Source organism: Ursus maritimus, unplaced genomic scaffold (assembly GCF_017311325.1).
Source record: "Ursus maritimus isolate PB19 unplaced genomic scaffold, ASM1731132v1 scaffold_12, whole genome shotgun sequence".
NCBI classification, from domain to species: Eukaryota; Metazoa; Chordata; class Mammalia; order Carnivora; family Ursidae; genus Ursus; species Ursus maritimus.
The window spans coordinates 61,825,324-61,844,835 of record NW_024423564.1 but is presented as its reverse complement, the minus strand read 5'-3'; the positions used below and the strand labels follow the sequence as shown (position 1 = coordinate 61,844,835).

Below are 19,512 nucleotides of genomic sequence, written 5' to 3'. Positions count from 1 at the left end.
AAATGTAGAGACTGTTGTAGGCATAAAATTGTGCTAGATGCTTTGGAGAAAAAGATAATTTAAATAACTGACAGATGATTTTGCTTGCTTACACTCAGTTAAGGAGGTGATACAATGAACAGTGAAAAGTTAAAAAGCTTTCAAGAGCTTTTATAAATACAAACAATGTCCTAGGGAGGACTAAAGGAAAAAGTCCACTTCAGAGTTTCTTGTTATAATCCTGACATGTGGTGTTTAAACAATAATGATAGATGGAAAAGTCAAATGAAAGACTCTCCCTCTTTTTCTCTTTTTAAGATTTTATTTTTAAGTAATCTCTACACCCAACACGGGGCTTGAACCCACAACCCCGAGATCGAAAGTTGCACACTCCACCGATTGAGCCAGACAGGTACCCCAAAAGACTCTCTTTTTCTATGATTTACATATTATGTATGTAATGAGAAAGTCATTCCTTTGATAAATATCTGTAGAGTATTTATCAGGTACCTAGCACCTTACCTGATGTTAGGGATTCACATTGAATTATGTCTATAATTTCTGTCCGTAAAAAGTACTAGAGAAGATAGCTATGTAGACATGGTTGTAATACAGTCTGGTACGTATAATAATAGCAATACGAATGAAAAGAGTAATGTAAAGAGAGGAGAAAGCTGTGGTGGTATAATGCAAAGAGTAGGAATTCTGGAGTTGACCTATCTGGGTTTATTCCCAATTCTATGAGTTACTAGCTTGGGCAGGCACATAGATTTACTTAGGGGTGATAAACTACTTTGTACAGTTGTTATGAAGACTAAATGAAAAGGAAAATAAGATTAATTGAAGGGGAGGCACGTGGCTGGCTCAGTCGGTAGAGCATGCGACTCTTGATCTCTGGGTCGTGAGTTCAAGCCCCACATTAGGCATAGAGCTTACTTAAAAAAAAATTATTTGAAGTAATATATGCTAAGTGCTTAGCACAAAACAATATATGTTAGATAAGTAGAAAAGGATGCTGATTTTATTTATTTTTTACTATTTTCAGGGATGACATTTTAGTTTTAAATACGACTTTTCATTGTTATATATGTGTTCCAGTAGTTTTGGTTGGAAATATATTCAAAGATTTTAAGGAAGTAATCTACTTATATGCTTTGGGGGGAAATTAAGCTTAGTTTAAGCAGGAATTAGTAGCAGTAGTAGTAGTAGTAGTAGTAGTGATGATGATCACTAGCTTTTTTTTAATCTCTTGATTATCACCCACAATTTACAGATGAGGAAACAAAGGATTAAATCGGCAAACAAGGTTACACAGATCCAGATTCTAATGCCACACTCTTAGCCACTATGCTATTAAGTTACATAATTGCACTGAGATGTTTTTATTCCTAAAATTTTTTTTTCCTGAATTGTGTGTAACTTTACGTAATAGCGTTCATTAATGTTTTCTTGTATCTGTTTGAGCAGAGCTGCCTATTTCCCCCATAATTATAATCTAAAACTGGAATTACGGGTGCCTTATCTAGGTCTCAAAACATTTATCTTTCAGACTTAAATTTCTTAGGTTAAGGCTATGATAGAAATAATTTACAAATGGAATTTCAAAGCCATTATCTTATTCAAATCCAATATAGACTCTAAGTCTTTTACTATTGAATGTAATTTATTCTTTTTTTCTTAAGGAAAACTTGAAATTAGGTCTTCCAATTCTTATTTTCTCTTACTAAGTTGACTATGATCAAATTACTTAATATTTCTCAGATTCAATTTCCTCTCCTGAAAAATGGACATAACAATACTATAATATAGGATATAATTTGTTGATACTTAATAAATGTTAGCTTCCTGTCCCCTTTCCCCCTCCACTTTTTTTTTTTTTTAAAGATTTTATTTATTTATTTGACAGAGATAGAGACAGCCAGCGAGAGAGGGAACACAAGCAGGGGGAGTGGGAGAGGAAGAAGCAGGCTCCCAGCAGAGGAGCCTGATGTGGGGCTCGATCCCATAACGCTGGGATCACGCCCTGAGCCGAAGGCAGGCGCTTAACCGCTGTGCCACCCAGGCGCCCCTACCCCCTCCACTTTTTTAAACCCAGGATCTGAAATGAATATATGTTGTGACTGATTGGGCACGGTAGTTTTCCTAAGCTTTAATCATTTTGCTTTTTATTTTATTTACAGGGTATTAGTATCCTCAGAATAATAAAGTATTTCTGAAGATCCTATACTTTTTTTCTTGTTGAAGGAAAAATCTGATCCAAGAAGATATTTGTTGTACTTATAAAAACCTTCACAAGAAATGTTTTAAGCCATGAGACCAACCTTTATGACTTGTGATTATCATCACTAATTATAATAACAATTTTGTGATGAGAAATTCATTCTGTTTTTCTTCTTTCAGCAACTTCTTCAAATAGTGAAGCAAAAAACCAATCAAAATTCAGTGGACACTACTTTGAAGTTTACTCTGAGTGCACTTTGGAACCTCACAGATGAATCTCCAACCACTTGCAGACATTTTATTGAAAACCAAGGGTTAGAACTCTTCATGCGGGTTCTAGAGGTTAGAATGGGAATTTAGCCTATAGTTTTGACATTGATTGATTTTTATGTATTCATTTATTATATTTGGTTCTTCGGGTAGTTATAGGTTTCTGTTTCTTTTTACAGTCTTTCCCAACTGAGTCATCCATTCAACAGAAAGTCCTAGGACTTTTGGTAAGATATGAACATTTCCTGCTAAATTCCAAGCTGTAATTAATTATTTTCCTTCTGAGGTAATATGTTGAAAGTTGCTTCTCAGGGTGCCTGGGTGACGCAGTTGGTTAGTGACTGACTCTTAGTTTCATGGTTTCAGCTCAGATTGGGATTTCAGGGTTGTGAGATTGAACCTCACCTGGGGCTCCATGCTCAGCACAGAGTCTGCTTGGATTTCTCTCTCCCTCTTCCTTTGCCCCTCATGGGCCCTCCCCTAAGCATACTCTCCCTCTCTCTCAAATAAATAAATCTTAAAAAAAAAAAAAAAAGGAAAAAAGTTGCTTCTCTATTTGTAAACACCGGTGACATTAGAAAATTTATATGCAGTATAATAAGTGAGAAAAGCCGGCTATAAACAATGTATACGTATTAAGATTTTCACTACATTAAAAGGAAAAACATAAATTACATACTTTATTATATATTGTTTGGTATAGTACAAAGCTTCACTGTAAGTTTACTTTTATAATCAGAAAAAAAATCTCGTGAAAAAATTGCACTAACTGGGGCACCTGAGTGGCTCAGTTCGTTAGGCATTGGACTCTTGATTTTGGTTCAGGTCATGATTTCAGGGTCTTGGGATTGAGTCCTGTGTCTGGCTCCACAGTTGGCAAGGAGTCTGCTTAGGATTCTCTCTCTCCCTCTCCCTCTGGCCCTTACCCTGTTCTCTAAATAAATAAATAAATAAATAAATAAATAAGTTAAGTAAATAAATCTTCAAAAAAATGTCACTAGCCTGTAAGTGTTCTTACATGCTATGTTTGGTAATTAATAATCAGTACTTAAAAGACTGCTTAACAAATTAGACATTCCATAAATATATTGGATATAGATTAAAGTGAGCATTCTAGGATTTTGAAGCAAAGCTTGTAAGGCAGCAGATATTTATCTATTTATTTATTTATTTATTTACTTTAAAGATTTTATTTATTCATTTGACAGAGAGAGAGACAGCCAGCGAGAGAGGGAACACAAGCAGGGGGAGTGGGAGAGGAAGAAGCAGGCTCCCAGCAGAAGAGCCCGACGTGGGGCTCGATCCCAGAACTCCAGGATCACGCTCTGAGCCGAAGGCAGATGCTTAAAGACTGAGCCACCCAGGCGCCCCAGGAGCAGATATTTATTATGTTTAATCACTACAACAGGAAAAGTGCCTATGTGGTGAAAGCTATTTTAGAGCAGACCTCTGCTCTTGAGAAGTTAGATAATAGGAGACATAGATGAGTGAGTAAAAAAAGATATAGATTAGTGTTTGTTTTACAGATGCAAGAGTATGAGATACTAAACAATGAGAGATGGATTTTGGGGAAGGCTAAAGGCTAGCATTTAAAGACCTATCTATTCACTATAGCTTTAGTTATATATAAAGTGGAAAATGTATAAAGACCTGAATGCAGGGGCACCTGGGTGGCTCAGTTGGTTAAAAAGACCAAATGCCCAGAAATAGGGAAGTATTAAACAGATCATAGTATTTGATTGTTTTATTCAGGGTTCATAGGATTATTATCTATAGAAGTTGGTTCACATCACCATAAGAGGAAAAGTGGAACTTATTTTACATATTTAGAGAGCTTTTGTAGAGCTTTAAAAATGCTTTTTTTTTAATTTCAAAAAGAACACGTTTATTATAACTAACCAAACAATACAAAAGTGTATTTAAAAAGCTTAAGACTTTGTCCCCAGCCTTCAATCATTTTGATTTCCATGAAGTAATTAATATTAATACAACACAATATTAATATTAATACAACACTTCCATATCTTTCTCCATTACTTTGTGATTGAATTTTTTTCAGTAATTTATTTTGAAATATTGATTCTAACAGTTGTTTTGTGGGCAGAGAACATACTTTGATTTGAGTTCTTGGAATTTATTGAGACCTGTGTATGATCTATCTTGGTAAATGTTCCATGTGCATTTGAGAAGAATGTGTATTTTGCTGTCCTTGGTATAATGTCCTATAAATGTCAGTCAGTCTAATTGGTTGTTATTGTTCAAGTATCCTTACTGATTTTCTGCCTACTAGTACTAGCAATTATTGATAGGAGTTTTGAAATCTTCAACTATAATTGTTGATTTATCTATTTCTTCTTACAGTTATATTAGTTTTTGCTTCATGTATTTTGAAGCTCTGTTATTAGGTTCATAAGCTATTAAAATTGTTATGCCCTCCTGATTAAGTGACCCCTTACCATTATAAAATGACCTTCTGTATCTCTGCAATATTCTTTACTTTGAAATCTCCTTTGTCTCATTTATGAAATCTCCTTTGTCTCATTTAATATAGTCATCCCAGCTTTCTTTTGACTAATATTAACGTGGTTTACCTTTTTCCATCCTTTTACTGTTAACATGTATATGTCTTTAAAGTGTATTTCTTGGGGCACCTGGGTAGCTCAGAGTTAAGCGTCCAACTTTTGATTTCAGCTCAGGTCATGATCTCAGGGTTGTGAGATTGAGTCCCATATTGTTGGGCTCTGTGCTGGGCTTGGACCCTACTTCAAAGTAAATTCTCTCTTCTCTCTCTCCCTCTGCCCCTTCCCACATCTCATCCCCCACTTGGCATGCACCTGTGCACACACTCTCTTTCTCTCTCAAAAAAAGAAATGAGGTGTGTTTCTTGTAGACAGCTATGTACTTTGCATCTTGCTTTTTTATCCAGTCTGAAAATCTGCTTTTTATTTGGGCTATTTGGATCATTTACATTTAATGTGATTATTAACATGGTTAGATTTGAGTTCATTAATTTGGTATTTGTTTTCTGTTTGTCCCATCCGTTCTTTTTTTCCCCTTCTTTTTCTGCCTTCTTTTGGTTTAAGTATTTTTTATGATTCCATTTGATCTCTTCTCTTGATTTATTAGTGATTACTCTTTGTTACTTTAATGATTGCATTGGGTTTGTAGTATACATCCTTAATCACAGTCTTCCTTTAAGTGATTTTATACAATTTCATGTATATTATAAGAATCTTATAATAGTAGGCTTCCATTTTTACTCTTCTTTCTTTGATGCTGTTATCATGCATTTTACTTTTACATATGTTATAAACCACACACGTTATTTTTGTTTAAAATGTCAGTTATCTTTTAAGGATATATATATATATACCTAGCTTTTTTTTTTTTTTTTTAAGAATTTATTGATTTATTTGACAGAGAGAGACAGCCAGCGAGAGAGGGAACACAAGCAGGGGGAGTGGGAGAGGAAGAAGCAGGCTCATAGCAGAGGAGCCTGATGTGGGGCTCGATCCCATAACGCCGGGATCACGCCCTGAGCCGAAGGCAGACGCTTAACCGCTGCGCTACCCAGGCGCCCCAATCTTTTAAGGATATTTAAATAATTAAACTTATGTGTTTACCCAAATAGTTACTATTTCTGATACTCTTCTTTCCTTTGTGTAGGTCCAGATTTCTATCTGGTATCATTTTCCTTCTGCCTGAGAGACATCCTTTAACATTTCTTGTAGTGCACATCTACTGTTGATTAATTCTCCAGCTTTTATATGTTTGCAAATATCTTTACTTAACCTTTGTTTTTGAAAGATGTTTTTGCCAGATATAGGATTCTAGGTTAACAGTACTTTAAAGATGTTGACTAACTTTTTTCTTCCTTGCATTTTCCAATGAAAAATGTTATGTCATCATTATCTTTATTCTTCTCTATGTACATGATTTTTCCTCTGGCTACTTTTAAGAGATTAGCAATGATTTTGAGTGGTATGATGATGATGTATCTTGATGTAATTTACATCATAGTTCCTGTATTTGGGACTCATTGAGCTTCTTGATCTATAGGCTTAAAGTTTTCATCAAGTTTAAAAAAGTTTTGGCCATTATTTCTTCAAAAAATTTTTTTTTGTACTGCTCTTCTTGCCCCCAACCCACTGGAGACTTTGGAGACTACAGTTTCTCATATATTAAACTGCCTGAAATTGTCCCACAGCTCATTGGTGCTCTTTTAATTTTCTTTGTTCATTTTTCTATGTATGTTCCAATTTGGATAGTTTCCATTGCTATGCCTTTGAATTCAGTAATCATTTCTTCTGCAGTGTCTAATCTGCTGTTAATCCCATCCAGTGCATTTTTTATCTTAGACATCATCGTTTTCTTCTCTAGAAGTTTTGGTCTTTATTATATCTTCCATGTTTCTACTTAGCTTTTGAACATATGAAACATATTTGTAATAACTCTTTTACTATCCTTCTCTGCTAATTATAACATGTGTCACTTCTGGGTCAATTTCAAATGATTGATTATTCTCCTCATTTTGAGTTGTGTTTTCCTGCTACTTTGCCTGCCTGGTAGTTTTTGATTGAATGCCAGGCGTTATGATTTTTACCTTGTGTGCTGGATATTTTTTGTTTTCCTATAAAATATTCTTGAACTGTGTTCTGGGATATAAACTTACTTTTAAACAATTTGACTATTTTGGGTCTTTCTTTTATGATTTATTAGGAAGGTCCAGAGCAATGCTAGGGTTAGGGCTAATTATTCTGTACTACTGAGAGAAGACCATCCTGAGTACTCTATCCAGTGCCTTGAAAATGAAGTTTTTCCAGACTGGGTGATGAAAACAAGCACTATTCCTGGTCCTGTGTGAATGCTATGGAACTTTTCTCTAATCATTTTTTATCATTTCCCACCCTCAAATGGTTTCATTTGTTTCAGATAGGAGAGTAACTCTGGCCCCTTTTTGCTTCATCTTGGCCAGAAGTAGGTGTCCTCATCAATCTTCCATCAAATAGAATTAAAAATGAGAAATGTGTCTTTTATATTTACCCACGTATTTCTCATACTACTCTTTACATATCTTTTAGTGTAGATATCCTGGCAATGAATTTTCACTCAGGTTTTGTTTGTATGAAAAAGAATCTTGCTTTTACTTTCAAAAGATACATTTCTAACAAAAAAGGATACATTTCTGCTGGGTGTTGAGTTTAAATGGATAGTTTTTTCTTTCTGTTGGATTTTGGGTTTATAATTTTCATCAAATTTGGAAAAATTTTGGCCATTATATCTTCAAATATATATGTGTATTATTATTATTATTATTATTATTATTATTATTATTATTACTATTATATATTTTGGTACCCTCTCTCATCTCTCTTTCTGGGACTCCAGCTATAAGTATATGTGAGATTGCTTACTATTATCTTATAGGTCACAGAGTAATCTATTGGCTTTTCTCCCAAGGTTTGTTGTTTTTGTTTTTGTTTTTTTCTTTCTTTCTGTGCTTTCACTTGAATGTTTCCTATTGCTGTGTTTTTTTAGTTCGCTAGGGGTTTTTTCCTGCAACATCTCACCTGCTGCTAATTTCATCTGGTGTATTTTTCATTTCAGATACACACATACACACACAGACACACTTTTTATTTCTAGAAGTTATGTTTAAATCTTTTTATAGCTTCATTTTCTGTCCTCAGGTTTATGTTTTCCTTTCATCCTGAGTCATATTTTTAACATTTATAGTAACTGTTTTAAGTCTTTGTATGCTAATTCTATTATCCCTGTCATTTCTGAGCCCATCTTTAGTGATTGATTTTTCTCTTAGTTTTGCATCATATTTTCCTGACTCTTTGTATGCCTGGTCATTTTTGGCTGGCTACCGGTAATTGTGGAATTCATATTGATTTTTGCTGGATTTTATTGTTTTTCTTTAAAGAGTCTTGGACTTTGTTTTGGCATACTGTCTGTCCTTCTCAGAGGGTCATTGTTTCTTTACTTTCTTTTCTTTTCTTGTTTTTGTCACTATAAAAATGCTATGTAAAAAATATAAATAGGGAAGAATATGAAAAATGAATGTGAAATGCCTTTTCTTTTCTTTTTTAAAGATTTTATTTATTCATTTGAGACAGAGAAAGCATGAGCAGTGGTGAGGGGCAGAGGGAGAGGGAAAAACCGACTCCCTGCCGAGCAGGGAGCCCAATGAAGGGCCTGATCTCAGGACCCCAGGATCATGACCTGACCTGAAGGCAGACACTTAACTGACTGAGCCACCCGGGTGCCCCTGAAATCCCTTTTCTTATTTAAATGTGTGAGATTAGAGAGGGGTGATGATTAATCATTGATGCCGGTGGAAAATAGATTATGCACATTCTAAAGTGTATAGTTAAACTTGTCTCTTCTACCCTCGCTCTTTTTCATATTGAAGAAGAAAACTTGTTAGTCCTTACAAAGTATACGTTTAGACATGATGCCTTTCACTTTCATTTATTATAGAATGACTTAAGTTAGGGAGTGAATAGTCTCTTAACAATCAAAAGTTCAGGGTCTTGGTTCCTAAGAAATTGAATCAACATGTTAGGGAGAATTACTATTATATAATAGATCAAATGAAGTTTTAAGAATGAGGATTAATCTTTGGAGTAGTAAGTTGGATCTTAGATCCTTTGGAAGATCAACCACAGTCTAAATTGGAAACCCCTCAGTCGTTTCCCATGTGAACAGAGGTCTTCTTTTGTACTGCCTAGGGAAGCCATTCTAAGAAGGAACAGAGATTGCAATGATTTAAACATGTATTAGCATATGCACAAAAGGTGAAGCCTGTTGTTATTATGCACAGTAGGTTACTTCTTAGAATGCAAAGGGTCATTTAGCCATTTACTATTCATAAGACTTTAATTTTTATATCTTTTTTTTTCCAGAATAATATAGCTGAAGTACAAGAACTGCATTCTGAATTAATGTGGAAGGATTTTATAGACCACATCAGTAGCCTCCTACATAGTGTTGAAGTGGAAGTCAGTTACTTCGCAGCTGGAATTATTGCCCATTTAATATCTAGAGGTGAACAAGCTTGGACATTGAGCCGTAGCCAGAGGAATTCTCTTCTGGATGATCTGGTAGGGTCATTTGGTATTTTCTAGAAGCATACAAACAACATTTATAGTAGTTAAACTATCAGAGTCTTGTAATACAATAATGCAGTGCTAAATAAATACTGTGTTCTTTCTTGTGTGTCTTGTGTCTTGCAGCATTCAGCTATTTTGAAATGGCCAACTCCAGAGTGTGAGATGGTAGCATACAGGTAATTAGCAAGATAATTAATATTAAGCTACTAACCTAGTCATTTTGCTTGCTTAGAGATTATTCCTACTAGATGTATAATGTATTTTCCCTCAGGCATCTGTCTTTTCACTGGCTTTTAAAAGGATCAAACTATTTTTACTTTTTTCTGCTACCTGTCATTTATCAATTCTTCCTTCATTCCACATTTATTGAAGACACATGCCAAGGACTTGTTCTGTGCTCTTGAAATTCAAAGATGAGTAAGACATGTTGCCTACACACAAGAACCTTAAAGCTGGGGTTCCTGGAGGGCACAGTCAGTTGGGTGTCCAACTCTTGGTTTTGGCTCAGGTTGTGATCTCGGGATTGTGAGTCTGAGCCATGTGGAGCCAGCATGGAGTCTGCTTGAGGTTCTCCCTCACTCTACCTCTGCCCCTCCCATTCATGCTCTCTCTCTGTCTCTAAAATAAATAAATCCTTAAAAAAAAGAAGAAAAAAAAAGAAACCTTACAACCAACCTAGTGAGGGACAACAAAATGTGAATCAGATATAATTCACTGTTTAGCTAGTTATATGAATAGAGCACTATGAAATTAAAGATGACAGTACTTAAATGCACTAGAAAGTGGTAAAAAGCTTCCAGAGGAAGTAGATTATGAGCTGAATTTTGAGAGATAACTAAGTAGGGGCAGAAGATTTTAGGAAGAAGAAGTAATGTATTAACGCAAAGAGATCCAAGACAAGATGACACGTTGGGAGAACTAGAAGTAGCACCAGGTTAGTTCGGGGAAACAGTTTGTAATAATTTCTTAAATGCATGTTGGATGCCTAACTGTTTATGACAATTAGGTGACTTGATAGCTAATTTACTAATTACCTGAAGTACTCCATATTGCTGCATAAATAATAATATCGCATCTTTTGTTCTCTACTTCATAAATGCTGATACTGCCAACATTTTTGATTTCCTCCAATTTATGTTCTACCTATTTTGGGGCAGAAGACCAATAGAAATAGAAAGGCTAATTTTAGACCTTCATGGTGTTCTACCAGTTAGTTATCAACTGACTCCCCCTTTTCTAGGTTTCCAAACCAAAATCTGCTATTCTTCAAATGTTTATCTTCAACACCAGAAGAGTACTTTTGAAAAAAATATTTCTCTCTGTTAGTACCTCATTCTGGTCACCTTCTATCTTTTGTACCAAAACTTTTATCTGAATACAATCCTTTCTCAAATGGCTAAGACAAAGAAAAGATGTTCTATAGTTCACTTAGATTAGTTTGAAAATAGTAGATGAAATTTCTAGAATGAAAAGCTCAGTAACTATTGCTTTAGAAAGTGACACTGAGTATAGGATATAACTTTTACTCTTTTCTTTTGAAATTTTAGGTCCTTTAATCCATTTTTCCCATTACTTGGCTGTTTTACAACACCAGGAGTCCAGCTCTGGGCAGTCTGGGCCATGCAACATGTCTGCAGCAAGAATCGTACGTACCAAAAAGAACTGTGTTTTTCTTTTTTCAGTGAAATTCTCCTTAGATAGGAAACCCATTTCTACATGGTACATTGAAGTGATTTTTTTAAGGACACAGATTTTAAAAGATACAGTATAAGAGAATCTTTAGGCGTGCCTGGCTGGCTCAGTTGGTAAAGCATATGACTCTTGATCTCGGGATCATGAGTTCAAGCCCCACGCTGGACAGAGAGATTACTTAAAAAAAGAGAGAGAGAGGGACTCCTGGGTGGCTCAGTACATTAAGCATCTGCCTTTCTCTCAGGTTATGATCCCAGGGTCCTGGGATTGAGGCCCGCATCAGGCTCCCCGCTTAGCGGGGAGTCTGCTTCTCCCTCTCCCTCTGCCCCTCCCAATCTCTATCAAATAAATAAAATCGTTAAAAAAACGAGAGAGAGAGAGTGACAGAGAATCTTAGGTTATAAACCAAATTTATTCTTTCAGAATTAGCTTAGTAATACTAAATATTAATGACATTAATACTAGTATTAATGATATTAATACTAGATACTGAATGATAGTGGTGAAGGAGGCACAGTTCTGACCTCATGGAATATGAAGATTAGGAGCCTACAGTGAGTCCATATGCAAAAAGCAAAAGTTTTAAGGCAATCCAGTGTTTATGGTTCATTCCAGTGCCCAATCCTCATCCACGCAAAATTCCATTGTTTAATAAGAAGTTGCTCTCAGCACCCATGTCTCTGGAGAAGCAAGACTTTATTTTTTTATTTTTATTTATTTATTTATTTATTTATTTATTTATTTATTTGATGGAGAGAGAGACAGCCAGCGAGAGAGGGAACACAGCAGGGGGAGTGGGAGAGGAAGAAACAGGCTCCCAGCAGAGAGCCTGATGTGGGGCTCGATCCCAGGACTCCGGGATCACGCCCTGAGCCGAAGGCAGACGCCTAACGACTGAGCCACCCAGGCGCCCCGGAGGAGAAGCAAAGACTTTAGATCAGATTCTGTATTACTCTTTTTTGAGGGTTGTGATATAACTCTTTGTTGTTCATTTATTAATAAAAACTCATTTTGTAAATGATTTGAAAAATTACACAAGAAACACTTTAATAGTAGAAACACTTTAAGTATAAATGAGAATATTTGAAATTAGAAATCAGGATCAAGGAAAAATGATTTGAAAAGAAATTAAAGACTATAGGGAAAATAAAAGACTATACATGGTGATTCATGTTCTTTTTGTGACTGGGCTGCAAATAATCAGCTACATGATTCTTTTTCTGTATAAGGAGGAAAAACTGTTCCATATCCTCATTGGGAAAGCTTTTCTGAGCAATTAACTACAAATTAAATTTCTTTTATAGGACCTCGATAGGGGTGATATTATAATTGGCCTCATATAGGAAACGTGAGTGTTGTTTTTAACAATAGTCTTATAGGAGATAGCAGTAACATTTTATTAGGTACTTTCTTATTCTTTGATGAAAACTCAGTGCATACTGCAAAAAGGCAAAAACTCTTTTATGTCAGATAGACAGGGGAGGAGGGTTTAAGGAATGGGATGTGACAGACAAAACTTGTACCCAACTAAATTTCTACCTGGAAACTTTTCAGACCCTTCCTACTAAATTCCCAGTTTATTCATAACCATAAGCTGCCTCCGATCCAAAAATTTCCTCTTTTTATTGTCCCTACAATAATAGTTTCTTTTTTTTTTTTTTAAAGATTTTATTTATTTATTTAACAGAGAGAGACAGCCAGCGAGAGAGGGAACACAGCAGGGGGAGTGGGAGAGGAAGAAACAGGCTCCCAGCAGAGAGCCTGATGTGGGGCTCGATCCCAGGACTCCGGGATCACGCCCTGAGCCGAAGGCAGACGCCTAACGACTGAGCCACCCAGGCGCCCCGGAGGAGAAGCAAAGACTTTAGATCAGATTCTGTATTACTCTTTTTTGAGGGTTGTGATATAACTCTTTGTTGTTCATTTATTAATAAAAACTCATTTTGTAAATGATTTGAAAAATTACACAAGAAACACTTTAATAGTAGAAACACTTTAAGTATAAATGAGAATATTTGAAATTAGAAATCAGGATCAAGGAAAAATGATTTGAAAAGAAATTAAAGACTATAGGGAAAATAAAAGACTATACATGGTGATTCATGTTCTTTTTGTGACTGGGCTGCAAATAATCAGCTACATGATTCTTTTTCTGTATAAGGAGGAAAAACTGTTCCATATCCTCATTGGGAAAGCTTTTCTGAGCAATTAACTACAAATTAAATTTCTTTTATAGGACCTCGATAGGGGTGATATTATAATTGGCCTCATATAGGAAACGTGAGTGTTGTTTTTAACAATAGTCTTATAGGAGATAGCAGTAACATTTTATTAGGTACTTTCTTATTCTTTGATGAAAACTCAGTGCATACTGCAAAAAGGCAAAAACTCTTTTATGTCAGATAGACAGGGGAGGAGGGTTTAAGGAATGGGATGTGACAGACAAAACTTGTACCCAACTAAATTTCTACCTGGAAACTTTTCAGACCCTTCCTACTAAATTCCCAGTTTATTCATAACCATAAGCTGCCTCCGATCCAAAAATTTCCTCTTTTTATTGTCCCTACAATAATAGTTTCTTTTTTTTTTTTTTAAAGATTTTATTTATTTATTTAACAGAGAGAGACAGCCAGCGAGAGAGGGAACACAGCAGGGGGAGTGGGAGAGGAAGAAGCAGGCTCCTAGCGGAGAAGCCTGATGTGGGGCTCGATCCCATAAGGCCAGGATCATGCCCTGAGCCGAAGGCAGACGCTTAACCACTGTGCCACCCAGGCGCCCCTACAATAATAGTTTCTTAACAGCCTATCCTATGTTATACCCAACCTCTAATCTCTAGGCTTCTTTCCTCATTACTCAAGGAATGGGCTTTTCATGGTTTTATAAGAGAAAGCGTAACAAAGAATAGTGTATTTTCATGTAAGTGTGTTTTTTTTTTAATGACTACTTTTAGGTGTAGGTGTTCTTTTAAGTTTACTCTGTGGAGTGACCACCCTGAAAAATTTATTCGAAAATGCACTGTAGGTGGGGGGGCAGGGTGCCTTGCTGTCTTAGTTGGTAGAGGATGCAACTTTTGATCTTGGGGTTTGAAGTTCAAGCCCCACAATGGGTATGGAGATTACTTAAAAATAAAATCTGAAATGAAATGAAAAATAAAATGCACTATAGGGGCACCTAGCTGGCTCAGTCAGTAAAGCATGAGACTCTTGATCTGGGGATTGTGAGTTTGAGCCCCCCAATGGGTATACGGATTACTTCAAAAAAAAAAAAAAAAGACAATAAATAAAATGCACTGTAATTGGGGAATGTTAGGTATTTTATCTCCAACTCCAGTAGTTCAGGTTTCTGCATTCTTACTTCCCAGGCTTATTTTGTTTATGTTTAAATGGAGTTAACTTCACAGTTTGCAATAAAAGTTCTAATGTTGCTTACAGCTTTTAATAATTAAGAGATAGTATGGTGTAGTAATTAAGGGCACACAGGAATCTACCTGGATTCAAATCATGTTCCACACTTACTGTGTATGCCAGCTTGAGCAAATTATTAAGCCTGGGATCTTAATTTCCACATTTGTTAAATGGGAATAATATTTCACACATTATAATGAGCATTTCCCCATATTTTAGAAAGTTTAACAACATGATTTTTAATCATCACATAATCTTTATTGTATGGCATATTAGTTTCCTAGTACTCATAACAAAGTTCCACGTGTGGGTGACTTAAAACAACAGGAATGTTTGGAGTGCCTGGGTGACTCAGTCGGTTAAGCATCTGCCTTTGGGTAAGGTCATGACCCCAGGGTCTTGGGATTGAGCCCCACATTGGGCTTCCTGCTCAACAGGAAGTCTGCTTCTCCCTCTCCCACTCTCCCTGCTTGTGCATGCTCTCTCTCTCTCTCAAATAAAATAAATAAAATCGTAAAAAAAATAGGAATGTTTGTCTCTCAGTTCTGGAGGCTAGAAATCTAAAATCAAGGTGTCATTAGGGCCATCTTTTCTCTGACAGCTCTAGGGGAGAATTTTTCCTTGCTTCTAGTTTCTGGTATGTGCTGCCAGTCCTTGACATTCCTTGGCTTGTAGTTGCATCACTCCTGTCAGATGACCATCTTCTCCTTGGGTGTTTTCATATTGTTTTCTGTGTGTATCTATTTCTATGTCTAAATCTCCACTTTTCATCAAAGAACACCAGTAATATTGGATGAAGGTCCACCCTAATAACTTCATCTTAACTACATTAGGAGCAAGGGTCACATCCTGAAGTACTGGAGATTAGGGCTTTAACCTGTCTTTTTGGGGGACATAGTTCAACCCTTAACATATGCCTCTATACTTAATAATAAATGAACTTAGCAGTAATTTATATAGCCACTTCCCTATTGATGAACATTTAAGAAGTTTTAATTTTAAAATTACATCCAAACACTTATTTAAGTGAGAGATATTCATCACACCGTTATTTAAAATAGCAAATAACTCTAACCTAGAGGTCCAGCAATAAACAAATGTTAAATGTTGAAATACCCTGATGGTATATTTGCATGTTATTATAAGTGAAGACATGATAGAAAATTATATATATATAAGTAGAAACTTATAATCTGGGGCCATGACATAATAACTTATAACAGACTAGCCCTCTAGCTGTTAATAACAGAAAATGTGGAGTGGGGAAGATTTGAAACAAGTCTTTCTAGACATTAAGCAGAAGGCAGCAAAGATTCCCATACCTGAAAGAGAACCAAGTACAGCACAGCAATTTTATTGAACCGAGGAGACAGAAATCAAGACTTTGGTAAGATTGAGGTATGGGAGGGGCACCTGGGTGGCTAAGTTGGTTAAGCGGCTGCTCAGGTCATGATCCTAGGGTCCTGGGATTGAACCCCACGCCAGGCTCGCTGCTCAGTGGGGAGCCTGCTTCTCCCTATCCCTCTGCCTGCCGCTCCCCCTGCTTGTGCTCTCTCTCTTTCTGTGTCAAATAAATAAATAAAATCTTTAAAAAAAAGAGAGATTGAGGTATGGGACAAAATTTATGGAATTTATGAGGCAGAGTAATGCAGAGATGACAGCTACATCTAGAAAGTACTCCAGAAATCTTCCTAAGGATTCCTTTGGCTGATTAGTAAGTGGTAAATGCCTAGGGACTCCTTGGGGCCTGAGATAGAACAAATACCAAGTTGCTGCTAACCCAATAACACTTGGATCTCACGCAGGAACTAGAGTTCTAAAGAGCAGAAAGAACTTAATACCCAGGGCATTCAATACAGGTGCTAGAAAAGATTAAATGAACCTTGAAATAAAAACTTCTCTGGGGCAATCTTTAAAAAAGCTTAAAAACAAGTCTTGAAATAGTTAAGTTGCTCTGAAAATAAATTAACATATTTTTCCCCAAATTTTTATTTAAATTCTAATTAGTTAACATATAGTGTATTATTGGTTTCAGGAGTAGAATTTAGTGATTCATCACTTACATATAACACCCCGTGCTCATCACAAGTGCGCTCCTTAATACCCATTACCCGTATAACCCAACCCCCACCTACCTCCTTCCATCAACTCTCAATATGTTCTCTATCATTAAGAGTCTCTTATGGTTTGCTTCCCTCTCTTTTTTTTCCCTTCCCATACATTCATCTGTTTTGTTTTCTAAATTCCACATATGAGTGAAATCCTATAGTATTTGTCTTTCTCTGACTTACTTAGTTTGCCTAGTATAATACACTGTAGCTCCATCCACGTCGTTGCAAATGGCAAGATTTCATTCTGTCGATGGCTGAGTAATATTCCATTGTACGTATATATCGCATCTTCTTTATCCATTCATGAGTTGATGGACGCTTGGGCTCTTTTCATAGTTCGGCTATTGTTAATAATGCTGCTGTAAACATTGGGGTGTATGTACCCCTTTAAAATGTATTTTTGTATCCCTCAGGTACATATCTAGCAGTGCAATTGCTCCATAGTAGGGTAGTTCTATTTTTAACCTTTTGAGGAACCTCGATACTGTTTTCTAGAGTGGCTGCACCAGTTTACATTCTCACCAATAGCGTAAGAGGGCTTCTCTTTCTCTTCATTCTCGCCAACATCTCTTACTTCCTGTGTTGTTAATTTTAGCCATTCTGACAGATGTGAGGTATTATCTCATCATGGTTTGATTTGTATTTCCCTGATTTCTAGTCATGTCTTCTGTCCATTGCTTAACTGGATTATTTGGTTTTGGGGTGTTGAGTTTGATAAGTTCTTTACAGATTTTGTATACTAACCCTTTATCAAATATAACCATTTGCAAATATCTTCTCCCATTCCGTAGGCTGCCTTTTAGTTTTGTCGACTGTTTCCTTTGTTGTGTGGAAGCTTTTATCTTGATGTAGTTCATTTTTGCTTTTGTTTCCCTTGCCTCCAGTGACACGTCTAATGAGAAGTTGCTACAGCCTGGGTTGCTGCCTGGGTTCCCTCCAAGATTCTGATAGTGTCCTGTCTCACATTTAGGTCTTTCATCCATTTTGAATTTATTTTTGTGTATGGTGTAAAAAAGGAGTCCAGTTTTCCCAACACCATTTGTTGAAGAGACTTTTTCCCATTGGCTATTCTTCCTGCTTTGTCAAAGATTAATTGATCATATAGTTGTGGGGAACTAACTTTCTGCCAGAGGAAAACTAAGCACTCTTTAAAAAAGACAACAAAATTTAGACACTCAACAACATGTTTGGTATTTGATAAAAACTGCTAGATGAGGGGGCACCTGGGTGGCTCAGTCGGTTGAGTGTCTGGTTCTTGATTTCAGCTCAGGTCATGATCTCAAGGTCATGAGATCAAGTCCCACATTGGGCTCCACGCTCAGTGGGGAGTCTGCTTGGATTCTCTCTCCCTCTCCCTCTGCCCTTCCCCCTGCTCATGTGCACATGCTCTCTCTCTCAGCTAAATGAAGAAAACCTTTTTTAAAAAATTGCTAGATGAGGGAAGAAGTAGGAAAATATGACCCATAACGAGGAGAAAAATCAGACCCATAAGTGATGGTGATAATGGAATTACTAGAAAGAAACTGAAGGGCTCACTTTGGCAGCACATATACTAAAATTGGGAAGATAAAGAGATAAGCATGGCCCATGCACAAGGATGACACATAAATTTGTGAAGTGTTCCATATTTTTCATGGCTACAACCAGAATAAACAATGTATAAATAACAATCTTGCACCCTTGTTTTCCAAAGTTCAGTTTATTTTGATCATTTCAGTATATTGCACTAATTGCTTTAGGTATTTTCATTATATGAAATCTGTCATGTGTCAGAGATGATTTAATCTATTTGAGTGTTGAACTGCTAGTAGAACTTGCACATTTACAGTATTTCAGAATTAATAAGGAAAACAGTTTACCGTTTAGTTTTGTATTGAGGTGCTCAGGTTGGAATAAAGTGGTATGGAAAGAAAGAAAAGAAAAAAGAAAAGAAAAGAAAAGAAAAGAAAAGAAAAGAAAAGAAAAGAAAGAAAGAAAGAAAGAAAAGAAAGAAAGAAAAAAGAAAAGAAAGAAAAAGAAAAGGAAAGAAAGAAAGGAAGAAAGAGAGGGAGGAAGAAAGAAAAGTAACCTCAAAATTTTTTTTTACAGATACAATCCTAGTTTTTAGGGGCACCTGTGTGGCTCAGTCATTAGGCATCTGCCTTTGGCTCAGGTCATGATCCAGGTGTCCTGAGATTGAGCCCCGCATCAGGCTCTCGGCTCAGCGGGAAGTCTTCTTCTCCCTCTCTAGCTCCCCTGTACTTGTGGTCCCTCTCTCGCTATCTCTCTGTGTCAAATAAATAAATAAAATCTTTTAAAAAAAGAAGATTTTAAAGAAAACATGAATATATTCTTCTGTTAATAACAGAAGAAAAAATGAAACAAAAATAAAATAGAGATACTAGAGCTAAAACTCTAATATTTGACATGAAAAATGTCTGGATGAGCTTAACAGTAGATAATGGAAGAAAAGGTCAATGAAATTGAGTACATAACAATAGAGACTATCCAAACTGAAGCTTAGAGAGAAATAAAGTTAGGGGGAAAAGAATGTCATAATTACCCTGATATCAATACCAGGCAAAGACATTATAAGAAAAGAAAATTACTGAATATCTCTCATGAACAGAGATGAGGAAATTCTTAACAATTTTCTAACAAATGGAACCTAACAGTGTATTAAAAGGACCAGGGAGGTTATTCCAGGAATGCAAGGGTTGGGTTAACATTTGAAAATCG

General features: G+C 36.1%; 1 protein-coding gene and 1 non-coding gene across 2 annotated transcripts in view; both read left to right on the top strand.

Moving 5' to 3' along the window:
* The window catches only part of ZYG11B (zyg-11 family member B, cell cycle regulator), an 86,589-nt gene that overhangs the window by 52,911 nt on the left and 14,166 nt on the right, over positions 1–19,512 (top strand). The window contains exons 9-13 of the mRNA XM_040627295.1: positions 2,380–2,541; positions 2,649–2,696; positions 9,381–9,578; positions 9,711–9,763; positions 11,135–11,232. Coding sequence (XP_040483229.1) covers positions 2,380–2,541; positions 2,649–2,696; positions 9,381–9,578; positions 9,711–9,763; positions 11,135–11,232 — 559 coding nt within the window. The remainder of the gene's footprint in view (positions 1–2,379; positions 2,542–2,648; positions 2,697–9,380; positions 9,579–9,710; positions 9,764–11,134; positions 11,233–19,512) is intronic.
* On the top strand, positions 18,323–18,426 carry LOC121102168. Its single transcript, XR_005834256.1, has one exon. It is a non-coding gene; the product is annotated as a U6 spliceosomal RNA (small nuclear RNA).